This window comes from Accipiter gentilis, chromosome 30 (assembly GCF_929443795.1).
Source record: "Accipiter gentilis chromosome 30, bAccGen1.1, whole genome shotgun sequence".
NCBI lineage: Eukaryota > Metazoa > Chordata > Aves > Accipitriformes > Accipitridae > Astur > Astur gentilis.
Genome location: NC_064909.1, coordinates 3,183,609 through 3,207,843, shown reverse-complemented (window position 1 = coordinate 3,207,843; position 24,235 = coordinate 3,183,609). Strand labels below are relative to the sequence as shown.

Genomic DNA, 24,235 nt, shown 5'->3' with positions numbered 1-24,235 from the left:
CTTTATTTGGGCAGTGGGAAGTTTAGTTGTCCACATGATGTAGGTAGGCCATGAAGGTTATAAGCTACATGTCTGAGTAGCTAAGGGCAAGGTGTGTGTGTTGTGCTTGGGAAAGAATTGGCGGTGGAGTAAGGTAGAGATAGCGGTAGGCTGTGTGTTTTGTGTTGCTGCAAGTAAGAGGATACGATGGGAGTCTGAGGTTGGGAGATGAGGATGTGTATATAGGGAGGTGCTACAGCCTGGTGGTGTGATTAGGTGGGGTGTATGCCTGCAGGATATGAGAGAGGGAGGGTGGGGGAAGTGGCTTGGGCAGCAGCAGGGAAGTAATCAGTGTTCATGATGAAGCCTTTTCTTTCTCCTTGCCCCCTAGATCTCCTACCCCCCAAGTGATGAGGACAGCGATGACTCTGAGGGAGAGAACCAGGAACTTGCTCAGATCGACAGAGGTAAAGGGATGAGATAGGAGGGTCCTGGGATGCTACAGCTGAAGTCCATTTTGCTTTTCACTTGTGCTCTTGGTAGTGCCTCCTTCTCTGTCCCCAGTGTACCACAACCAGATGCATTAAGTGAGTCACCTTGAAGTCTTTGAGACCTCACAGGGAGAAGCTGGTATTATCAGATGCTGCAATCACACTTTTCTTACCAGAGATGGAAGTTGTTAACCACATGTTAAGGCCCCAGTGCTGCTAACATGGGGCAGAGAAGGTCTACAATTGGGCCAGCAGCAGAGCTGGAACTAAAAATTTGTCTTCTATTCTATGCTTGTGCACCTGTCATCTTTGTTCTAGGTTTCTTCTTTCTTGCCATTTTGAGTTTTGACCTTCACTTTCCTCATTCCCCTGGACTCATTGTCTGATTAGCTTGCTCCCTTCCTCCTGCACTGTTGGTATTGAGCAGTCCTATTCTTGAATCCCTAGTGAGGGTCTTTGATAGACATGTGCTCTGTTGTTGTTTTTGGTTCTAGTATGAAGCAGCTTAGAGCTGCAAGGTGAAATCTGTAATAAATGCATCTGTTGAGCTACGTTAAGTCTCTGCCATTTGCGCATGCCCTGTGTTTTATCATTGTTTAGCCAAATTCAAGTGGATTCTTATGCAAAGGCAGAAGTTAAATTCCTGACCGACAGGACATGTCCTATCAAAATTCAAATCCCTGCTTCACATGCTTAACATAGAGCTCAGCAGAACAGGTAAAGCATGCCCAGCTTATGGCTGAAAGCAGGCTCTCTTATGTGACGAGCCTTGTAATAGAAAGAGGACTTCAACCTCCAGAAACCAGATCTCTGTTTGAGCCACAGACATACTGCTTAGAATAATGTAACTTACTTGCATCCTCTGCCTTGAGAACTGGTCACTAGCACTTAATGTTTTTTAGCTAGAGGCAAGCGCCTAACACATTTGTAAGATCATGTCTTCTTCACGTTCAGGGGATGAGGTGGGCGGCAGGTCCACATTCTTGCTCTGCAGCTAGAATTCCAGGTGAAAGCTTGTGAGGGGATGTTTAGCAGTCAGGTCTAAACAAAGGTCTGGAAACTTCCAAAGGGAAGCATTCTGCTGGGGAGTGTTTCTTCTGGGGAAGAAAAGGTGGGAAAACAGCCCAGAAGTTTACTTGGGAGGAGATTTAAAAAAAAGAGATCAGGAGAAAGCAGCCCCAGTTTATTAGGGCGCGGGACACAGATCTGCCCTGCCACTCCTTTATCTTCTCCTCCCACCAGAGAGAAGAAGGAATTGTACCCTGACCCCTCTGGCCACCAACCAGCTCCAGAACCAGGAGAACCAATGCTGCAAGGTTCGGGCCCTCTTCCATGCCAGCCTTGACCGCCACAGCTCAGAAGAGGAGCTGGAGCGCATCAACCGAGAGTTTGCTGCTGAGAAGCGGAAGTGGTCCCAGGTCAGCAGGCTTGCCTGCTGCAGCGACAGCAACAATACCTCCTCCAGTGATGAAGAAGTGAAGAACTTGTGCGCAATGTCCTTCCGGCCTGTGGCAGAGCAGGCTGATGGCCTGCATGCCAGCCCAAGCCCTGTGCTGTTCAGTGCCTCCCCTCCCAAGAGACTCCAGCCCCTGGTGCGGAGCCCAGCCTCCAGACCTTTAATCTTCACAAGTGTTGGGGCGGGCCTTGAGCAAGTCATGCCTTGTAAGAGACATCGACAAGGATACGGGGATAAGGTCAGCAGGCCCAGCCTTGACCTGGAAAAAATGCAGCAGGTAAGGCAGAACTTCATATGCGGAAAGCCGCATCACTTGAGAGGTGTTGTAAGCAAAGATGGAAAAGGGTTATTGAGGCAGGGTTCAGTAAATTCATAGGGTTGCTGCTTGTGATCATGTCTTCGGGGGCGTAACTGGTAATTCTGCTGTCTAGGATAAACTAGGCCTAGGTGTGGATAACTCTCTTAAAGGTAAAGCTGCTGCTACTTGAGTGGCTCTTGCTACAGTTGGGCTGTTCTCTTGCTACCCCCATTAGGAAGGCAGCACCCATACTGTCCAGTTTGTTCCATGACACAGGAACAAAATCACTGGACTTCACTTTTGTCAAGTTGCCCCTGCTGCCATGATCTAACCCACACCATTTACTCCAAAATAAATTAATTGTTTAGGGATATGTAAAAAAATACCTTTGTGATCAAAGTGCTTGTGGACTTGATGATAGATATTTCCACACTTGTTCACCTCCTTGAGCCCAGGTCTCTTTATGACTTCCAGGAGTTTTACCTCAATGTAAACCAGTGCTTTTTATCTTCTTAACACTTTACAAATACAAACTGTTTACAATTTGCTCTAGATGCAGTTACTCTTGATTTTGCAGGACTTTTGTAGGGACCTGGGATTGAGGTGTGTGAATGCTAGGAGTTTGCCTCATCTCTGCAGAGGCTGGGAAATGGGGCATGCCTGGTACCGGTGGGGTGGGTTGCCCTGCACAGTGCCCATCTGGTGCCTCCCTTTTAGAAGGCGTTGCTGTAGAGTTCATATTTCAGGTTGCTCTTTCATTATTTGTTGTTCTTCTTGCACTGGTGTAGTGTCAGTTTGAAAGAGTATCTGCAGACATCTGCTGACCCTTGTAAATTGCAGCAAGTTTGACAGTTATTTTCAGTTCTGAATTTCCTCTTATTAGGGAAGAATTTCACTGCCTCTGGTTGGATGTACTAGTTTTAACCTCACTAAAAACACCCCCTTTAAGTCTACAAGATGGATCCACTAAAAGAAAGGACTATGTTTTTATTTTCCCAGACGTATGAAAGTGAGACCCCCTCATTACATTGCTGCTTGTTCTCAGTCCTGCTGGCAGCGTACATCGCATGAATACATAATGCAGAGACTTGTGGTTTAGTACAGTTTTCCTCACCCCCTCTTTCCCCTTCTAGCCAAGTTTCTGCTCGCAAAACATTCAAAAGACCCAGTCTTGAATTTCACATCACCCAAATCTTCTGCTGATACTGACAGACTAATTGGTCTGTCATCCTAATGAGAGGAGAAGAAACCTGGTAAGCCTGCACCCAGCCTTCTTTTTTTTCAAACTGCATGTGAGTAAATGGAGGAGAGTTCCTTCTGGCCCAGGTGCTTTCTCTGACTTGGATCCCATGCATAGCATCTACCTGGTTTGCCTTAAGTTCCTTTCAGCAGTGTGTTTGGGGGTGTGCTGGTGAAGGTTATGGGCTAATTTAAATAAACTTTCCAAACTGTTGTGGTTTTTCTGGGAAGCCTTGTGAGAATGATTTACTTCCTGATCCATCTGCTCTTTACACTTCTGGATTAATTGTGGCAAAGATTTTTGCAAAAGAAGTTGAACTCTGAGGTAGATGTGGGGGTGTGTTTTTTAAATGACACTTTTGCTATAGGGGTTGTTAACACTTCTAGGTTGTGGAATCCCTGTTATTAAAAAAAGGATATTTAGCCAGTGGTTTTAATTTAAAAGTGTACTTTTGGGGGGGGTTGCAGGGGAAACATACAAAGTGAGGTGCAGCCTGAGTATTGTAACAGTGTTTGGTCACTTGTGTTATTTTTATAGTTTTAATTGGTTAATTTTCAACTAGTAAATCTTAAAGCTTTATGATGACGTCTTGCTTGCTACCTGTACTTGTTTCTGCTACAAAAATCATGATAGAAATAATAATGTTATAGATTCAGTCTTCTACAGACATTTGGATTCCCATCAGCTTAGCTAAAATGAGTGATCTCATTTCTTGTGACAGGAACTGAAATCTGGGTTTTGTTTTGAGTTCTGCCACAAAATACTTATATGAAGCTGCGCAAGTCTTGTTCAGTACCTCAATTCCCCACTTGTAAAATGGGACCAGGGTGTTTCTTTTTCTTCATCTGTTTTCATTCTCCAACAAAAATGCCTTGTGTTAACTGCCTGGGCAGCACTTGGCATCATGTGTTTCTTAGTCAGGTAAACAATGCAAATGAGGAATGATAATATTAAACTGGCTACTCTAAGGCTTCATCTGGGCTCTGAACATAAAGCTATTCTTGCTTTACGATTCTTATCCTTACTATCATGTGCTTGCCCATGAGAATACAGCTGAAAAGCTTGATCAGTTGGAAGCTTTTTTTGAGCAGCAGATGTGGATTTTCACTCTTGTCCCTGAGCCTTACTTCCCATTCCTGCAGCTCTGTGGAGCTGACAGATGACAAAGAATATCAGGCAAGATTAATTTGTGCCAGAGGCAAATGTGTTCTGAGACAAGATGACACTTTTGAGTGCATGATGTAGTTACCCAGGGGTGGATCAAGAGAAGCCAAGTGCTTTGCTTTTGCATCAAATCCTGTTTATGTTGGATGGTTATGGAAAATTGGTCCAGGGAGTTTTGGTGTGAAGTGGCTCTGTGTTGGGATGCTTAGCTATTCTTAGGGTTGAACAAACAGGGCAGCTTTTGCAGGAAGGCTGTGGATCAGTGGCACGTGGTGTCCAAATGTCTTCGTGTGTTCCAGTGATTGGGTGCCTTTTGTTAAGGAAGGGGTGCAAATTTGGGAGACACAAGTGGGTTGGGGGCAATCTGAGTGCTTTTAAAGGGCTTAGGGAATTGCTGTGCTTCTATCTCCATGGCCTGTAGATAAATGGAAATCTCCATCTGGGCCTTTCAGTTCAGCCTTCCTCAGCAGTCCTACTCTGATTAGGTGCCAGGCCACGTCTTTCCAGCTTCATGGGGCAGTGTGATTCTGCCTTTTTGTGCCCCAGCCATGAGTTTGGACAGTTGGTGGGTGTATTTTCTACCCTGGCTGGCTGGTCAGCTGGCCATTCAGTCTCTTCTCTATTGAGGCTGAGCAAGGGCAATTCAATGCATGCTTTTCTTCACTCCTCCAAAGGATTAGAAAATTAGCTCAGAAGATTTCTTCCTTTGCCCTAATTGGGCAGAAATACCCTGGCTTGTGCAGACACCCACATTACTGCAGCAGATGCCCTCTCCCAGCCATCCCTTGATCATGGTCCTTGGACAACAGCATTATTACACGCAGGCCTGGCTGCCAGTCACTATTTAACAAAGGCTGTGCATGTACTAGAAAGACTGTGGCTGCTGCCACCCTGTTAAGCAAGCAGATCTGGCTTTTTTGGCAATGCTGAGAGCACAAGGTCAAGGAGAGCAGGGACATCCTTTATTGGCTCAAGGTGAAGACATCAGGAGTGCAAGGGTCAGCAGAAGTGTAAGGAAGTCCAGGGTGTCACAAAGACTCCTTGGAGCTGCTGAGCTTGTTCCCGGGAGATGAGACTAATTGGTCTTGGCATGTTGTGTAAACAGATAGAGAGGAAGTAAAGGGTCCATCCTCCTGTGCTGTTCAGTGGGACTGCCCGGAGCTCCTTTGAAATCTTTCAGCAGCTTGAGGTCAGAGTGTAGCATTTGCAGGGAGAGAGATCATAAGAGATCTCTCCTGGAGGAGAGCAGCTTTGGATTGGCACAATGAGCAATCCAAATTGTCCTCATTTATATGTGGGTAAGTGGCTGGTAAGGAAAGCATCATTTTAAAGTACAAGGCAGACAGTTTGGGTACATGGGTGTATTTCCAGTTACGCTACGACATCACTAAGTAGTTACTTAGCAAGTTGTGAAATCTTTCTGCCATGGTTTGCCTGCATGTATGAGTAGATAATATATATACCATTGTCATTATTTAAAATACCTTGAGATGCTAGGATGAAAAAGGCCAGCACAGAAGGAAAAAACACATCGTGTGCTAACATTTGGATTTCTTACTGCAGACACTGCACCCCTTTGGTAGATGAGTAGTTTCAGTGCATGATGGGCGAGTGGAACTTCATCTTGGTTTGTGTGGCAGGGTTTTGGTAGCAGGGGAGGGGCCTACAGGGGTGGCTCCTGTGAGAATCTGCTAGAAGCTTTCCCGGCTCCAAGTCAGACCCGCCTCTGTCCAAGACTGAGCCCATCAGTGACAGTGGTAACACCTCTGGGATAACAGATTTAAGAAGGGGAACCTACAGTGGGGGAGGAGATTGGAATGTGAGAGAAACCCCTGTGCAGACAGCAAGGTCAGTGAAGAAGGAGGGGGAGGAGGTGCACCGGAGGAAGTGATGCCCCTGCAGCCCGTGGTGAGACGGCAGGCTGTCCCCCTGCAGCCCACGGAGGGGAGTGGGGGAGCAGATGCCCACCTGCAGCCTGTGGAGGAGCCCATGCCAGAGCAGGTGGATGCCCCCGAAGATGACTGTGACTCCATGGGAAAGCCCATGCTGGAGCAGTCTGTGACTGAAGGACTGCAGCCCATGGGAAGGACCCATGCTGGAGAAGTTCATGGATAACTGTCTCCTGTGGGAGGGACCCCACACTGGAGCAGGGGAAGAGTGAGGAGTCCTCCCCCTGAGGAGGAAGACAGTGAGGCAGAGACAATGTGTGATGAACTGATGGCAAACCCCATTCCCTCTTCCCCTGCACCGCTGGAGGGGAGGAGGTAGAGAAAACCGAGAGTGGAGTTGATCCCAGGAAGGAAGGGAGGGGTGGGGGGAAGGTGTTTTAAGATTTGGTTTTACTTCTCATTATCCTTGTTTTGATTTGATTAGCAGTAAATTAAATTGATTTTGTGTTTTCCCCAAGTTGAGTCTGTTCATTGCCTGTGACCTAAGTGGTGAGTGCTCCCTCTCTGTCCTTGTCTCAACCCATGAGCTTTTCTTTATATTTTCTCCTCATCCCACGGAGGGGGCAGGGAGGAGTGAGTGAGTGGCCTCCTGGTGCTTTGTTGCTGGCTGGGCTTAAACCATGACAGCTTGACACTGAAAGTGGCCTGGGTACAGTGTGAGCCCTGGTCTGGGCTCAGCTGTGAAATGTCAAGCCCAACAGTCCTTTTGCTGAATATTTGAATACTGGCATTTTGGTTCGACTGGGCCTGGTAGGGTGATCAGGACTGAAAGCTTTCTTTGGGCCAATACTGGTTGCATGGAGGCTGCAGGATGCCACTTACCACATGTGACCAAAGACCAGTGTGTGACCTCTGGTACACTGGGGTCTGGGCTTTGGGCTGCTAATGGCTCCAGGGTGAGGTTTCTGTATCCTTAGCACAGCTGGGCTTTGCCCTTGCCTGTCTCTTCAGGACTTGACAAATAGCTTCCAGATAGAGAATGTGTGAGCTTGCAAGTCCTTTTCACCTCTTGGCCTCCTATTTGAATCTAGGCCTTGTCAGTTCCTGAAGATTGTTATCATCTGTTTGCCTGTCTGAACTTGCCTCTGTGCCGAGGGAGTGCTGGAAAACCCACTGCTGGTGCCGGTGGTAGTTTCATCACTGTCTCTGCCCAGGGCCTTGCTCTCCAGAGTGACTGAGTGGAGGTCAGGGGCCTGTGCTGAGTGTAATGGCTTACACCATTTCCTAAGGGGCCCAGTGGCAGAACTTCTCTCCCAGGTGTGAAAAGTTGGGCCATAGCAGTTATTTGTCCCGGGGTACAGTGGAGTGCTGCTTGAAGCAATATAATAAGGAAACTGTTGCAGAAACTGATTGTGCCATTACAGAATGAAAAATCCTGCTTCTGGTAACCTCCTGCAATTTTGCTTTTATTTTTTTACCCCCAGAAATACTCTACAGCAGCTGCTCCTCCAGTACGGAAACCCCTGTCTATCTCACCCCTGCCAGCATTTGGCACTGAAGCAGCCAGCAAAACAAATGCTATGCCTGGCTGCTGCAAGGCGATCCTAGCATGAGAACGTTTGGGGCTGAAAATGATTGATTAGATTGTCTGGTCTAGTTGCCTGCAAGGATGCAGTTCTGTGGCAGGAGGTTCTGGGACTCTAGACATATACTAGGAGTGGGTGATGGGGTGTGGTAGAGGTGTCTCATTCTTTGCGCCTTTGGAGGAGCTGAGGAGATATTTTCTTCTGGTTTGATGTCTGTTATAAAGACTTGGCTCAGTGCCACCCAGCTGATGTCTGGTTTGCTGATTAATGCATTTGTAGTTTGACAGTGATGGAGAAAGGGAGGGTGGGAAGGAAGGGTGCTGTCTGGGAGGTAGAGAAAGACTCAATAGCAAGGGAAGACACGAGGAACCCTACCCTGCCATGAGGAGGCAATTATTACTCTGCTAGGCAGAAGAAATATCTTTCTCTTTCTCTGTGTACCCTAAGTGTTCCCTGGATGGCTAATACATGCAAAAACATGCTGTAATGGAAGTGCCCGTGTGCTGCTGGGGCTGGATGAGTCAGAGCATGAGAACTGTAACCCATGTAGAACTTGGCCTAGCTGCTTCCTAGAAAGGGTAATGATTTCCTCCTTTCCTGAAGGAGGCAACTGAGTTGACTGTGTCTTCACTTCACTGATGCCATGGTGCCACCTTGTAAATGACAAGGGCAAGGCAGGTAGGATAATCTAGTCCTATTCTTAAACTTTCAGCATCGAACACCATGACAGAGGTTAGAGCATTCTTATGGAATGGTTGAGGTTGGAAGGGGCCTCTGGAGGTCATCTTGTCCAACCCCTCTGCTCAAGCAGGGTCGCCTGGAGCCAGTTGCCCAGGACCGTGTCCAGACATCTTTTGAGTATCTCCAAGGATGGAGACTCTGCAACCTCCCTGGATAACTTGTGCCAGTGCTCAGTCACTCTCACAGTAAAAGTGTTTCCTGGTGTTCAGAGGGAACATACTCCTGTGTTTCAATTTGTGCCCATTGCCCTTGGTCCTGGCACTGGGCACCACTGAAGAGCACCAGACTCTGTCCTTCCTTCAGATATTTGTACACAATAAGGTGCCCTCCAAGCCATATCTTCTCCAGGCTGAACACTCCCAGCTCTCTCAGCCTCTCCTCATAGGATAAATGCTCCAGCTCCTTAATCATCTTTGTGGCCCTCTGTTGGACTGTTTCCAGTACCTCCATGTTGCTTTTGTACTGGGGACCCCAGAAGTGGACACAGTACTCCAGGTGTGGCCTCACCAGTGCAGATTAGAGGGGAAGGATCACCTTCTTCAACCAGCTGGCAGCATTCCTCCTAATGCAGCCAATGACACCATTGACCTTTGCAGCAAGGGTATGTTGCTGGCTTACATTCAATGTGGTGTCCACCAGAACCCCCAGATCCTTTTCTGCAAAGCTGCTTTCCATCTGGGTGGCCCCCAGTGTATAATTGTGCTTGGGGTTGTTCCTCCCCATGTGCAGGACTTTGTACTTCCTCTTCTTGAACTTCATGTGGTTCCTGTCAGTCCATTTCTTCAGCCTGTCAAGGTCTCTCTGGATGGCAACCAATTCTCCCAGATTTGTGTCATCAGCAAACTTACTGAGGGTACACTCTGCCCCATCATCCAGATCATTAATAGAGATGTTGAATAGGACTGGATCCAATATTGATCCCTGGGGTACATCACTAATTGCTGGCCTCCAACTAGACTTTGTGCCATTGATCACATCCCTCTGAGCTCAGCTCTTCACCCAGTTTTCAGTTCACCTTGCTGTCTGCTCATCCAGCCCGTACATCAACAGCTTCTCTGTGGGAATCTATGTTCTCTGTACACTGTTGAAATAGAGAATTAATTTCTGTGCAAGTCTGCTCCAATTCTGTTCTGCCCTGTGATATCTGTTGACAGTACGTTCACCTTTCAGGTGTGCTGCTGGCAGACTTTCATTCTGATCATGCATCTGTCCTTGGACCTCTTTCACCATTGTGTCAGCTTTGGCACAGAGAGTGTTGGCTTGTCCATTCCTAGGGCCAAACAGTTCTAGTCTTGTCCCTTAATCCTTTCCTTCCTTGTTAGTCTGAGTGCATTTTTGATCTGGTTTTGTAATGCATGCAAAGGGACAACAGTTCAAGGGGGAGATGGACAAGTGAGCCACTATGAGTGCTTCTGTCTGGAAATATTTATCTATTTCTTTTTACTTGGGTACCTGGCCATGTAACTTTGTGTTTTTTTCCTGGGAGCTTGCATGTTGGTGAATATAGCTATTTAGACTACCATGGAACCTAAGTAGCATCTGGGCTGTCTCCAAGTGTAAGACAGTAGCTAGAACATCTCCTGAAACATCTGAAACCTGGTTCCTTGAGGGGCTGCTTTGAATCATGAGAGTGGGGATTAGGTTGGGTGACTTGCAGCGCACTAGAGAGCTTGGTTGAGGAAAAGAAAGATGAGGGAAGGAAATTAGATGTGGCTGGTTTGGGAGAGTATGTGTTGAAGGCAAGAAAGATCTGTGGGATAGGAAGGGGAAGAAGAGGGTAAGAATGGGTGGAAACAGAGCTAGAGAGAGTCATTTTGTTGTATTAAGATTCCCAAAGGGACAATATAGCACCTGGCACCATTGGCAGTAAATTATGAGCCTAAGGTTAAAGCCAACAGCTTATCATTTAGATTGGCAGGCTTGCTGGCTACCTTCCCAATCCTGCTGTCTTTCTTTTTTTTTTTTTTTTTTTAAGCTCTAAAGCATGGTAAGAAGGTATAAGACTAAAGCTGATTCTTTGGCTGCAGACCAGAGAGAGGAGATCTAATGGGCATATGGGCACCACTGGCATGTGTCCTTGGATTGTGACTTAAGGAGAAGTCCTGAGTAATGCTGGTGATACTGTGTGAGGGTTGAACTCTTGGTGTGACTCTGAGGGGTAGGTAGCCCTGGAGAGAACAAATTTGGGTGGGGTGGGGGTGTTGAAGTTTTCCCACCTGAAAGTGGCTGCCAGAATCTCTGCACATGAATAGACAAGGTTGGGGTCTTGACCTCTAGCATTTGCCTCTGAAAGGACTACAGAAAATAATTCCTAGTGAGCCAGTAGAAGGAAAAACCCAGTCTCCCATATCTACTGGCAGTGGTATATGGTGGGCTGCCAGCAGGCCACAACAAACATTACTCAGCAAAACCTAGAGATCTTAACTGCAGCAACAACACAACTGGTTAAAATGTGATTTGAGGTGGAGTGAATGGCAGTCAGAGTGGGTGCTGGGTTGGATACCTAAGGGTGGCAATCCTGCAGCATATTCCTGTTCTGTCTCTTGTGTGTTGGCTGTTGCAGGTTCTTTTTGAAAAAGGTTTTCCAAAGGATGTTTTGTTTCTTGTTTTGACACAGTACAGTGCAGAAGGATAATGCTGGCACATTCTCTTTCCTACTTTCTGAATTCAGCCCAAGTAGCCTCAAGGGCCTGGCAGATTAAGAAGTTTTGCTGCAACCTGTTTATACTTTCCAGCAAGACCAGTTAGTAGATGTTGCTTGGCAGTGAAGGTCAGGACCTTCTCTACAGTGCAGTTCTCTGGAATAAGGCTGGATTGTCCTTACCTCCCCTAGCCTTGGTATCTGGAATAGAAGGGCTGCCTGGGTTGGGTCCCAGTGTGGCTGTTGAGTTGGCCAGATGTCTCTCCCTTCCCACTCCTCCCTCAGGGCTCATTGTGATACAAATATCTCATTGTTGCCTGGGGAGAAAAGGAGTTTGCAGGCAGCTTCACTATATACTGCCACTGCCCATGTTGTGTTTGGTCTGCAGATGAATGGATCTCTCTGAAAAGGAGAAAGCCTTACAGTTTACTTTTTCAGAGGATCAGTGAGGTGAGCTTGAGGAGACTGGAAAGGGTAAATGGCTATTTAGAACCAAGCTGGTTATTCCTCATGTAGTCCAGAGAGCATCTGATGGTGGTGGCAGTTCTCTGCTTGCTTTTCTGACTTTATTATATAGATTAAGAAATTGAAATGAGCAGAAGAGATAGGTTAGGCTTTTTCTTTTGTTCCTACCCTACCACCGCCACTAAGCGTTGAATTCCCAGCTTAAGCACTTACGCAAGTGACCAGTGTCTTAGAAGTCAGCACCCACAAGGCTGCTACTGTTTAAAAATCAGATGGTAAGAGACTTGTTCAAAGCACTGCACAGAAGTGATAGTAGCAAGGAATGGAAAGCAAAAGCTTGGTTTTTCCCTTTGCTTTCCACAGGCACTGCTTAGCTCCATATCTCTGAGGTAGGACCTTGGAGAGCATGGCTTGGCACTGGTGTTTGAGGTGACACAGGTGTGCTTTGTACCCTGCAGTCTCCCCATGGGTCACTGCCTGTGAGTGAGAAGGAAGGAGGGAGGTGGTAGTGCAGGTTTGGAAACAGCAGAAACAGGGTGGTCATGTGATTGTGCAGATTAACTATTGATGCTGTGTGTTCTCCAGTTTTGCCACTGCAGACTGAAAGCAAGCAGCTTGTCCCAGAGCATGTCTGAGACTTGAAAATGCAGCAGCCATTACTGTTCAATAGGCAGAAGCTGGCTGAGCTTTTAAGGCCAAGCCTGTGACTAGAGTAAACGCTCTAGAAAATACTGGTTTTGAGGCAAGCTTTGCCATGGTAGAATAGCCAGCCTGGCTGTCAACAACACAGCTGTCCCTGGTGTGGGCTCTGATTTTCTGCCTTAGCTCTGAATAACCTCTCCATGTTGGCTCACATGAGAACCACACTGCTGGGCTCTGCTCACACTTTCTTTCAGCCTGTGGATGTCAATGGAAGTTTTGGGCATTGGTCCACAGCTTATCTCACAGGAGGAGGCGCTCAATAGAGACATCTACTTCTCATGTAGATGGAGACTGAGTTAAACCAGAGCAAATTCACTTCTAAAACTCCCTGCCCATCTCCAGAGCTGTGTTGCCAGATACACGCTTCTTGTTGACTTGCAATTGGTTTTAAGAAAATGATGACCAGTAAGTCAGAGATGAACCCTCCCTCTCCAAGCCAAAAACATAGTTACTTTTTTTTCTAAATTCAAGGTTTCAAAAGCATGGGTGTCCTGGGGGCCACAGGTAAACTAAAACCAGCACAAATTAAGGTACTCAGGAGAAACCCTATTAAGTTTGCTGGTTTTCCTCATTGAAAATAATCTTTTCAATCTCCTGTTGGACTTTCCTTGCTTATGCAAAGCAATTTCCATAGGAAAGAACTTGCAAAACTAAGGATCCTCTAGAGTGTTAGGAACTTAATGTAAATGAGAAGTCTGTGATAATGTCTAGGTGAGGGTAAACTATATTTTTAATTCTAAAAACATGCTTGTGTTAAAATCCTGGCATATCCTTGCAACCTATAATTTCACCTACTTGGGTTTCATTATGGAAAAAATAGGTTGGGCAGTTATACAAAGGATGAAACCATGAATTGCTTGGCAAGTTACTTTGCAGTCTTATTGTAAGCATGTTCACTTTTGACAGCATAGATGAGTCTTTTGTCTACCTGTGGAGACTTTAGGAATTCCCTATCTTGCATATCACTTCAGAGGCTCATCAGACACTCCTGTAGGCTCTGGCATCGGTATGTGCGCATAATATGATTAAGAAACAAGGAACAGTTTAACAAATCATTTTCCAAATTGCAAAGGTAGTGGATCTGTGCAGTTCCTAGTATAGGTAGAAATATCCTTAAAATAGAACCATTCAGATGTCTTGTTTTCTTACTGCTGTAAACCTGTTACTTGTTAGATTACAGGCGATGTGGTTTACAGCTGGGGAAACTTCCATAGGTCAGGGAATGCCCCATGTTTGTTCAGGAAAGTCTGTTACTGCTATTGTTTGCTGTCTGTGCAGGAAAGACAGACAAGCCTTACACAAGAGCATGGTGTACCAGGCTAGATAAGGCTGTATATTGAGCATACTTTAATGTAAGTCTTGAAACCTAAGCTGTGGTGCTTTGTTCAGAGCTCTGATTGAAATAGCACAGTGAGCTCATGGTATGTGTATTTTCGTTGTAGTTCTGAATTTGGTGTACTATTAAATCAAGCTCTTAATGTGTTTTCAACCTAATATAATTTTGTCATCCTCTGAATAACATGGCCATCTCTGTTAGTTTCTAAGTGTTGTTAGAGGAATGAGTGTAATTATGAGCAGTATAAGTAGTGCTCTTGGAAGATATTTTTTGAGCAGAGTGACTTGTAGTGTGACATCTCTTCAGTATTCTTATATCTTTTCTTTCATCATACACCTAATGTTCTTTTCAAGTCTGACTGCTACAAGCAGCGTGAAAGGCATTTTTGATGTGCTAATTCTTCCTGTCTGCATTTTGCAGACTCTTACTCTGGGCAGTTATGCTAAACAGCCTATGGAAAGACCCTACAGATGAGTGAAATGGTAAACCTCAAGAAGCTGAAAAAATCAGATTGCTGTCTCATGATATGGCTCCTGGTAGGGTTAGAAGTAGAAAGCAGCAGTAACTACTGCTGCAACTGTGAGACTTGCCTATGTTGCTTGGTCCACTGTGTAAAACTCTGTACTGTGTTGAGGCGTTGGTTCATTTGCTTTCCAGATGCAAGCATCCAAATCACTCAAACACCCTCAAAACTATTCATACAAATGTAGTATAAATTTTTGCTTTTATTACCAACTTTTTCTGCACAGAGGTTCTTAATGAAGTTGGCCTTGAGACATTCAGGTCTGCCTTTGTACTCTGCTCTTTCTTCTTTTAATAATATGATCTGAACTTTTGCCCTTCTCTGGTGTGGTGGGTGAATGAGCCCTCTTGGTCCTCGGACATGACTTTCGTAAGCATGAGATGGGGCAAAATCCTGAACTGAAGAAAGGAAACACCAACATGTTTTGCATGTTTAAAATTTGTGTGACGAGCACTGGCATGTGTTATACAGGCTCTGATGTGGATCTTACAGGGTATTGAGTTGAAGGTTTATTTCCAAGTATTTGGAAAGTGAATCTTGATGCAGACAATGGAATGGCATACATGAGGTCAGCAGTTCTCCAAGTAGTTCTTCTTGCACAGCTTTGGGCACAGCTGTAAGGGTTGCTGTGTTCTGCTAACACCTGTTTGGAAGGGTAGTGGCCTGCTTCTGGCTCTGAGCTGGCACATCACTGCTCTTGCATAGGGGAGGTTCAAAAAGTTGGCAGGAGTAACGTGTATCCTGTGCTGGCACCCATGGACAAGTGGAGATGCTGAAGCTCAGCACGTTAAAGTGTCCAGGAGAAAGCACTGTTTGCTGCATTGGTTGTATTGCTTTTCGCACTGGGGAGGCTTCTCTGGACCAGCTTCTGTGCCATCCTGAGCAACGTGCAGCCATGAGGTTGTGGACAAAGGGGGTGTAACAGGGTATCAGAATCCATGAGTGCTAGTCACCAGTGCTGAAGGGAACCATGTACCTGCTTAAGAGGAAGGGCAAAGCACCAGATGGGGGATACTGGCTCCTCTGAATTCCTTGCAAGCTGTTCACGTGGGTAGAGGCCTAGGCTGGCCCTTTCAAAGTTGGTAGGTCAAACTCCATCACAAGCTCTGAGCTTCAACCTGCAAACACCACCCCAGGCCCCATGTGCTGTGTAGTGTTGTGCTGTGAGGCAGGTGTGGGCAGGCATTGCTGCATGCCTGTGTGGGAGAACATTCTCTGAGCACAGTGGTTAGTTATGTGCTGTATAAATGGATTAGCTCCCTGGATTAAGAGGCCTTTATCCTAATAGCTAGCCATTTCAGAATGTTCCCTTGTCACTAACCTGTATGTGAGGATCAGTAGGGCAGGGGAGCAGGAGGACAAGTATGTGGTAGGGTGGGACATGTGGGAACAGTTGGTTACATCATCATTTCTCTCTCCGGTTATTAATGTTCTACTATTCTCACTTCACGGATGTCTGTTTGAAGATAAAAATGGTCTTTCTGGTTTGTTAATCATCTTCTGGCCTGTAATTTCTAATATAGTACTTGTTTATTTAAAATTGTTTTCATGTGCTCATGCAAACAAATGGGATATCACAAATAGGCATAGTCATGTGAAAGGAGAAGATGCTGAAATATGCTGCTGGGCTGTGCAGACATGACATGTATGTGTGTGTGTTTTGGGAGGAGAAGGAGCGGGACTGTGCTTTGTGTTCAGACTCTGTGGAGCCCGAGCAAGCCCCATGGCTTAGGTTGTTTCCTTGTTTGTTAGAGACGGGCTTGGTTTAGCTTCCCAGAGCTGTTTATGCAGTCAGCCTGCATTTGGCTTTTTTAAAGTTTCTCCACTGTCCACAAATCCAAGTTCTGATCTGAAGATGTGACCTTGTGTTTTCTGCTTAAAGTTGCCTTTGTGTTCCCACCAGCTGAACCCAAGGCAAGGGTTCCCACAGTGTAATGTCCTTCACATTCACCGGGTGGGAGGTGATTAAGAGTCACCTTTAGAGGTTTCTATTGTAAAGAACAGTCTATGGCTGCCTTCCATGCCACTGAAAAATCCTTTCCTCATTTAGTGCAATGAGTATACCCCATGGTGCCCTATTTTTGAGGAGCTCCACTACGGCCAACCCTCCGGCTAAGAATCTGCTGAGAAGGTGCATATTCCAGATTCTCCCCAGACAAACCCATTGATCTCCATGGCATGTGTTCTGTGATGGATTAGATGGATACAGTGTGGGTTTTATACCTCCTGAAAAGTCCCTTGTGCTAACTATACCTTTTAGGGCAGGTTTTTGGGCTGACAAACAGGCATTCAGGGCCAAGAATTTATACTTTTAAACATAATTACTTGATATCAACACCTAAAACATTCAGGTTGGCTCAAATACTTGAAATTGGCTTTAAAATCCAGACTTGAAACAATTTTGAGCCTTTTTTTTTCTTTTGCTTTCCATGCATACAGCTATGCTTTCCTCTGCCCTGGCGAACCTGTGTGATCATGCAGTCTTTTCTGGAAATCTGGTGTCGCGGATGACTAGGTTGTTCACTTTCTGGCTGGTATGCACAAGGCCCTGTGGCATGCACAGAGCCTTCAGGGTGTCTTGTAGTTTTTTCAGTTAACTCAGGATGTTGTAAAGGTAATCTGGCACATGCTCTTGTAGTCCCTGTGTCCTGTGGGTTTTGAGCAGCCATCTGTGGATTCTTTTCCTCTTTGTGTCCTTGTAATGTCCCAGCTGACAAGAATCTGTACCTTTCACTGACTTTTTTTTTCTTCTTCTTTCCCAGGGTGTACAGCTGTGTGACTTTCAGAGCCCTCTGTGTCTCCCTGCTTAGAGGAAACTGTGTTTACTCTATTGCCTGACTTGTGCTAATGTCTTAACCCCTTCTTGGTGTGCTTGGGGACATTGTTTAAACAGCAAATGGTGAAAGGGTCTGGGGTTGCTTGTTTCAAGCCCCCAGCACTGCCATCTCCCATGTGCTGCAGCAGCAGCACTGAGGGGAAAGGGATAAAGCCACAGAAGGCAGCGTGCCTTCTGCCCTCGCTCTGCCTATGGCAAAAGTCCGTGGGGAGGGAGGGCTTTGAAGTCATGTCTGAGCCAAGGCTTCAGTTAACAGTTGCAAGTTGGGACTGCAGAAGTAAGACAAACTATAGAGACATCAGATGATATGTTAAACTAGACTGGATGTTCCCTGTGGACAGCTTTGGAGCCAAGGCCAGGAATGAAGGGAGGAAACAGTCACGTTGGCAACCCTGAATTAAAAGCCTTGTAAGCTTTTTCTCAGGAGCTGCTACCATGCCTGCCAGCTGTGAAACTAGACTCCCCTGTCCCTTTGCACCCCTCCTCCCTTCCCAGGCTCTAGTGAGCAGGAGGGGCAAGCCCAGCATTTGAACCTTGGTAACTTTGGCATGTGCAGATGACTGATAGGGAATTAATGAATCCTGCCCCTTTATATTTTTGTTACTCCACAGGTGCTGGAGTTTTCGGTCAGGTCTGTTTCCTACACAAATGGAGTTTTGCATTTTTTCCAGGTCTCAAAGAAAACTCAGTCAGGGATTTGGGATTGGCGAGCAGTGAATAGATGAACCATCTGATGTACCCTGCAGATCAGCAGACTCAGACTCTGCCAGACCAGCAGGGGAAGTGGCTGCTGAGCCAGAGATGCTCCATACAGAGTGTTCACTTCCTCAATCCCCAAACTTAAATCAAAGGGCTAGTGGTAAAAGTGCCAGGACAAATCTGGCCCATTTTATCGGTGCCTGGGGGGACAGGGCTTCTGTACAGATCCAGAGTATATCTGCAGACTGTATGCCACAAAGGTGACAGAGCAGCTGCAGAAAACCAGAGTCATCTACAGACCCGCAGAGAGTCTGTTTACTTAGACCATAACTGTGTAAGTAGGTAGCTGTGTTTGCATTAGCTGTGGCTCTAGTGTGATATTCAGGGAGAACTTCAAAAAGCAGCCTGTAATTTGAATAATTTTATCTGCTCTCTGGGCCTTGGGAGTGGTGGGAATTTGGGTGCTCTGCCAGGTGGCAGACCTTGCTGGCCAGGCTTCGGCTCACACTCTTCTGCAGCAGGCGTCAGCCAGGCCCAGCAGCCTGGTGCCACTCTGCTGATCACCTGTGTGTCCTTCTGGATTGAGGTATGACTGGCTTCTGCTTGTTTAGAGAGCAATCCACTTGTGGGATTGACTTGCTCTTCTACCAGTTAAGACTCACCTGTGGTTCAGGGCCATTTTGTATTTGCTGTAGGCTCTCACCCATTTCTCTTCAGCAGTGACAGCTGAGCCCCTCCCAGGAGTGCACAAAATGAGGTGACTAATGACATCATGTTGGAGGGGATTTTGGTGACCACAGAAGTTATTTTATTGTGGTTTTCATGGCCCACCATTTGCTGAGTGTGTGATCCTGGGCAAGTCCCTGTAGTACAGGTTTTTTTGTAAGGCCTTGTCTGTTGGTTTTTTGTTGTTTTTGTTTTTTTTTAATTTGAATTTGTTTTCAGTGATCACTCAGTAATCAGTATTTCCTCTGCTGCCCTGTCCAGAGGTGCTAAGTGGTCAGTGTTTGCAGTAAGTTAAGGCTGTGGATTTGTGGCACTTGCTGGCAGAGGTGCTGCCTGGAAAACCGGGGCTCCCCTGTTTGATAGAGATGGGTGCGCTTTGTGACAGTGTTGAGAGACCAAATATGTTGATGTTTTGCAGGGTCTTCAGACAGATTGAGGATAAGTGTGGCAAAAAAAAAGCATTAGTGACTAATTCAACTGAATATGAAATAGAAATAAATTTCTAAAGAACTCAGATGCTTTTCAGGATATTCCACAGTATCACCACAACTTACAGTCTTCAGATGCTGGGTTTGTAGGAGGGGAAACTGTTGGCCAAACTACTTGAATTAGCCTGTATTTTAAAGTGCTGGGAGGCTGTTTAACTTCAGGTGGAGCAGTCTGCAGACTGTGACAGATGATAATTGTAATTTAAGGCTGTGGCTGAAACATAGCCCTCCTGGTGCTGCGCTGCGCTGCTGCAGGGGCTGGCCAAGGAGCTTGTGTCCACATCTGGTGCATGGATGCGCTGGCTTAGTGGCCTTGCAACCCTGGGCCCAGAGGTCCCAGACAGTGGGTACTTGCCTGGCATAGGGCATCCCTGGCAATGCAAATGCAGAGTACCCTCAGGTGACAGCTAGGAAGGACTAGTCCCTTGTTTTTCTGCTGATTAAAGTCACATGTGCCTGAGAGCCTGAGACTGGCTGGGGACCAAGGTCAGCTGGAGTTGCTTCAGCTTTACTGCAGTAAGGAGGAGCCTGTGATCTCTTTTTCCTTACAGTTTTTGTACAGCAGAGCTAAGAGGTGATGCCCATCTCCTAGCAGTGCTGCTCAGTGCCAAGAAATTTAAAACCCCAGTCCAAAATCAACTGACAAAATAGCTTTAAAAGAATTTTTGCTTGTTATCCTCCTAAACCGATGGGGGGGCAGACCCAGCTTTGCCTCTTGCAGAGTACCCATCACCATGTTGGCGAAAGGACAGGAGCCACAGCCCGGCTCCCTTGCGCTCTGGGAGATGTCTGCAAAAGCAGAGGGCACTGGGCTGCTGTGGTTTAGCCTGGAGGTGCCTGAAGCTGTCGGGTCAGGGAGGCACCAAAAGCTTCAGCCTTGCTGCTGAGCTTTGGCTGGGGCCTTGTAGGGTTTCATGCCTGGCCCGTGGGAGTGCTGCCTTTGGGGTAGCTAATCCCCTTATTTTAATTCTGCCTGTGCTGTAATAAGGGCCCTGCTGCAGTGTGAGGCTGCTGCTGGTTTCCCTTCATGTGTGTCTCCCTGCTCTCTGGTGGCTAGCAGCTGTGGGCTCCCTGCCCCAGTGGCCCTCCAGCCTGTCTGCCCCGTGCCATGCCATGCGGTGGGATGGAGGTGGGACTTGGTCAGGCAGAAGCCTGCAGCCCCATCGTGCTGCACAATAGCCACTTTGTGCAGCACCCTGACCTTATCTGCCCACTGCGCTGCAGCTGCGCTCCTGCCCTGTGCCTTAACCCTCTGCACGCTCTCCCTGCCTGAGCAGTGGTGAGGCAGTGGTCAGGCTTAGTCCAGCAGCTGGCTGGTGTGGAAGGCTGTTCCTCCTGGCCCAAGCCCAGCTCTGGGGGCTGGTAGGGAAGGAGGTCAGGCAAGCTCCTTGCTCTCAAATGCCTTGCCAGGAGAGAGATGCCATGGAGCCGTGCTCATCAGGCCAGCTCGTCGCACGCACTGGGAATGGCACTGGGCTGGAGCTCACACATCAGCATTGCCTCTTCACCAGCATCTGCTTCACCTCCCTGTCAGAAGGAGCATCTTGTTGAGGCCCCTTCAGCCCTTGGTTTATTGGGCCATCTTGCTGCTTCACTGCCTTGCTGTCATTTTTTTTCTCTTTATGGATGTTGCATCATTGGGCATGGTTTCCCCCTTTGCATTAGCCTTCTGCTATGGCTTAGAGTGCAGTTTCTCCACACACTGTAATGTTTCTTCTTCTGAACAAAGCAATATCGTCAGTCTGCTTCTGTATTTATTTTCTATGATACACATTCCACCTTGGTCTGCCTTGTTGTTCGAGGAAGACTGGACAACTGGGAAACTGGCTGGTAGGGTTAACAGCATGGAAGTAAAACAAGAGTTATAGAGCTGAGGAGACTTTTTCTTAAAACTTGGTCTGCTTAACACTTTGTATCTTGTCAAGAGCTTTAAGATGTCAACAAGTGACAGACATGTCCATACCTTCAGTCAAAGTGCACCAGCCCTTCTGTGGAGGGTCCTCAGCAAAACTGATGAAAGGCAGACTTCCGGCCTGCTTGATGTTCTTCTGAAAGTCTGGTCTTTGAGGCAAGTTACAGTATAGCTACTGAATACAGACTTGAAATCTTTTTCATTAAACAAGTGAAAATACCTTCAAAATTCTTAAGTTGTAACAAGCTGATTGTATACCAGTATGTAGCATTTGATGAAGTGTTCTGATTTATTGTAGATTAAATGATGAGTTAAGTTGAACTGAGAGTTCCTGTGTTCTCTTTCATGAAATAGACTAAACTGGTTTGAAAAAAATGGTAGTAGTTAAACTGCATTCAAATCTAGACAGGCCCTTAGGTTTAAAACTACAACCAGATAATACAATTAATAATTAAAAAAACCAACCCACCAGTTGCTTTGTCCTATAGAGGTAGTGAAAATGAAACCATTCTAAAAATAGAAACATGCATATAAAAAGCAGATGTAAGATGAAAGGTGTTTATTAATATACAAGCTGATATTTTGCATTGTACACTGATTTGAGAGATTGAACTCTTACGTATTTGAAAATTAAGCTGTGATGCCTGCCTTTAAATTGTTCATTGCCAGGGTTTTAAATATTTGTTTTTGAATTGCAGTAGTGTGACATAAATTCATCCTCCTTGAGGATTTCACTAGTCCTAGAATGACCTTGCATTTAAGAATACCCATATTTTATGTGTTAATGTATATTATAGTCATCTGGATGATGCAGTTTTTATACAGTAGTTCCAGATACAGCAGTTTGTGCGCATAAGCAAATAAATGTGTGCACCACTTACCGCCTGGGTAACTGTTCAAATCAGTGTTAGAGGACTTGGAGCAGTAATGCTTAATCAGAGATCTCTCCTGAAGCAAGGCTTGACTAGAGAGCTGTGCTCTGAGAGAAGCAGGGGTGGTGGTTCATCTCTGCTCTTAATGTCGTATTTTGATGTGGCAGTGATGTGCAGCAAAGCCATGTGCCAGTTCAGGGGTTCATTACCACATGCCATTCAGTAAATAGGTAACCCTCTAAGGGATCATTTCCAGTCCCTGCAACTTTCTTTTGAATCTGGGTCTAGGACAGGCAGGGTCACTGGGTTATGAGCAGGGAGTATTTGTATAACAGGATGTGAGATTGGTGGGAGGGTTCTTAGGCTGAACCGATTCTGCTATTTTCTGGGAGTTTAACCCTAAAATGTTCCAATTCGGCCTTATTTTTAGAGTGAGGCATAACTCTTGTGCCCTCAAAAAGACCTATCACATTTCCTTATTCATGTTATTTCCTCCTTTTAAGTAGAGGCTACAGCAGATCATAAAATACTTTCCTTCATGCAAATAATAGTGCTCCCAAGCTGTATGTTTCAGCTCTGATGCCAGCAGTTCTGTCAGGAGACCAACGGGAGGGACTTTTTAATTGAAATAAGGAGTCTGGACACAGACACTGCCTCTTTTTCTTCCATTTCCTTTTCTGCAGGTGGAAGAAAGTCTCAGAAAGCAAACCCTATGGTTTATTCTCAGCTCTGCTGCTAACATTCTCCATGACCTTTGGCAAATCTCTGCTCTTCTCCTTGTCATAGCTCCCAAAAAATAACTCGAGGAAATAAAACTGCACTTCCAGATTGGCCTTGTAGTTAGGAATAATCCTGGGGTTACTAAACTGAATGTGTCGCCTTTCTTCTAGGCCATTCCCCTGGCTTTAGCCTACTGCAAGTCATGTAATGTTATTATAAATAAATGTTATTTCAGCTCTGCCTTGTATCTATGTAAATAGGAGTTAATGAGTTGCTGCAACTTGTGGCTGGCTTGTGATGTGGAGGTCTCCAGAGGGAGGATGAGGAGAGGCTGCTGTGGAAAGTCCCCTTCTGTTGCTAGGCAGCACTGCGTTTTAGCTTCCACATACAAAAGTCTGCACTCGGACTTGGCAAGGAAAGGGAAAATTAAGGGATGGAAAACCATACAAAGATGCTTGACTGACTTTTTGTAAGGCATGGCTTTACTGTGCTGGGTGCAGAGAGTGTGTGGCTGCAAGTGGGGTGGAAGCAATTTGATTAAATAGAGTAACATTTGATAACTTGCCTTCTGTTTATTCATTCTCAGCTGCAGGATCATGTGGCTGGCTTGCTTTCTCTCCCTCTGTTTTGGTTCTTATGATGACCTTGGACCCTTGCAGTAAGCTGCAAGAGTGCAGCACAAGCAGTCTTGCTCCACTTCCAGTCTAAGTGGAAGTAGAAAAAACCAGCAGTTCCAGAGCGCTTCCCCTGGTGAGGTTTATGCTCCAGTTTTACAACCTGTGGATGAGGGGGTGTCATGTTCTCATTTTACTACTAAGTCCATCAAGAGGCACACCAGAGATCACTATTGACTAACAAAGGGCATCCTGCTCTTGCTATACAATGCAACCTCTTTGAACTGTAGCTATAGTGGAAATAGTGGCAAGATCCTTATATGATTAAAGCTCATCACAACAGCATTGCTAAAAGAGCACCTCTGGTTTTCTGCGAGAAGTATAGGACTTGGGATACAGCTGAGCACTTGAATTCCTCTTGGTAGAGTCTGGTTGGTTGTCCATCCACCCACAGGCTAGTTCAAACTTTTTGGTCAGTCTTGGCTGTTGTTCTGTAATGATGTTTCTGTTGTTCCTCCCTATGTGTTTTAACAGAAGGCCAGGATGAGTAAATTTAAGGTCTTGCTGCCTCTAATAATTTGTAGTTGGAAAATAATGTCTCTTGTTGCACCCTGATGGGGTCATTGGGGGATATGTGGGTGGGACCTCACTAGGTGTTGGACCCCACTGGACTGTACTGGGAGGTGTTGTACTTGCTCCCTGGCTGACAGTTGTATGTAAAGATACTTTTCCCTTGTCAGCAGAGGATCCTGTGGTGCTACTGAGGCACTGTGGAATTTGTCACAGCCTTACTCCATCCTTGGAGATTCAGCCAAGTATCACCCTAAAGCTCAGCTTTACGGCAGCCTGGAGAAGCT

The 24,235-nt window shown here is 46.1% G+C and overlaps 1 protein-coding gene across 5 annotated transcripts in view; it reads left to right on the top strand.

The window, feature by feature from the left end:
- Positions 1 to 24,235, top strand: part of LOC126052705 (uncharacterized) — a 60,377-nt gene that overhangs the window by 18,610 nt on the left and 17,532 nt on the right. For 4 of the 5 annotated variants that reach the window (XM_049833758.1, XM_049833756.1, XM_049833754.1 and 1 more), the window contains 2 exons: positions 371 to 446; positions 1,713 to 2,203. In XM_049833758.1, coding sequence (XP_049689715.1) covers positions 371 to 446; positions 1,713 to 2,203 — 567 coding nt within the window. Of the gene's footprint in view, positions 1 to 370; positions 447 to 1,712; positions 2,204 to 24,118; positions 24,226 to 24,235 lie in introns of those variants that run through there. The other variant, XM_049833759.1, reaches the window with a different exon arrangement.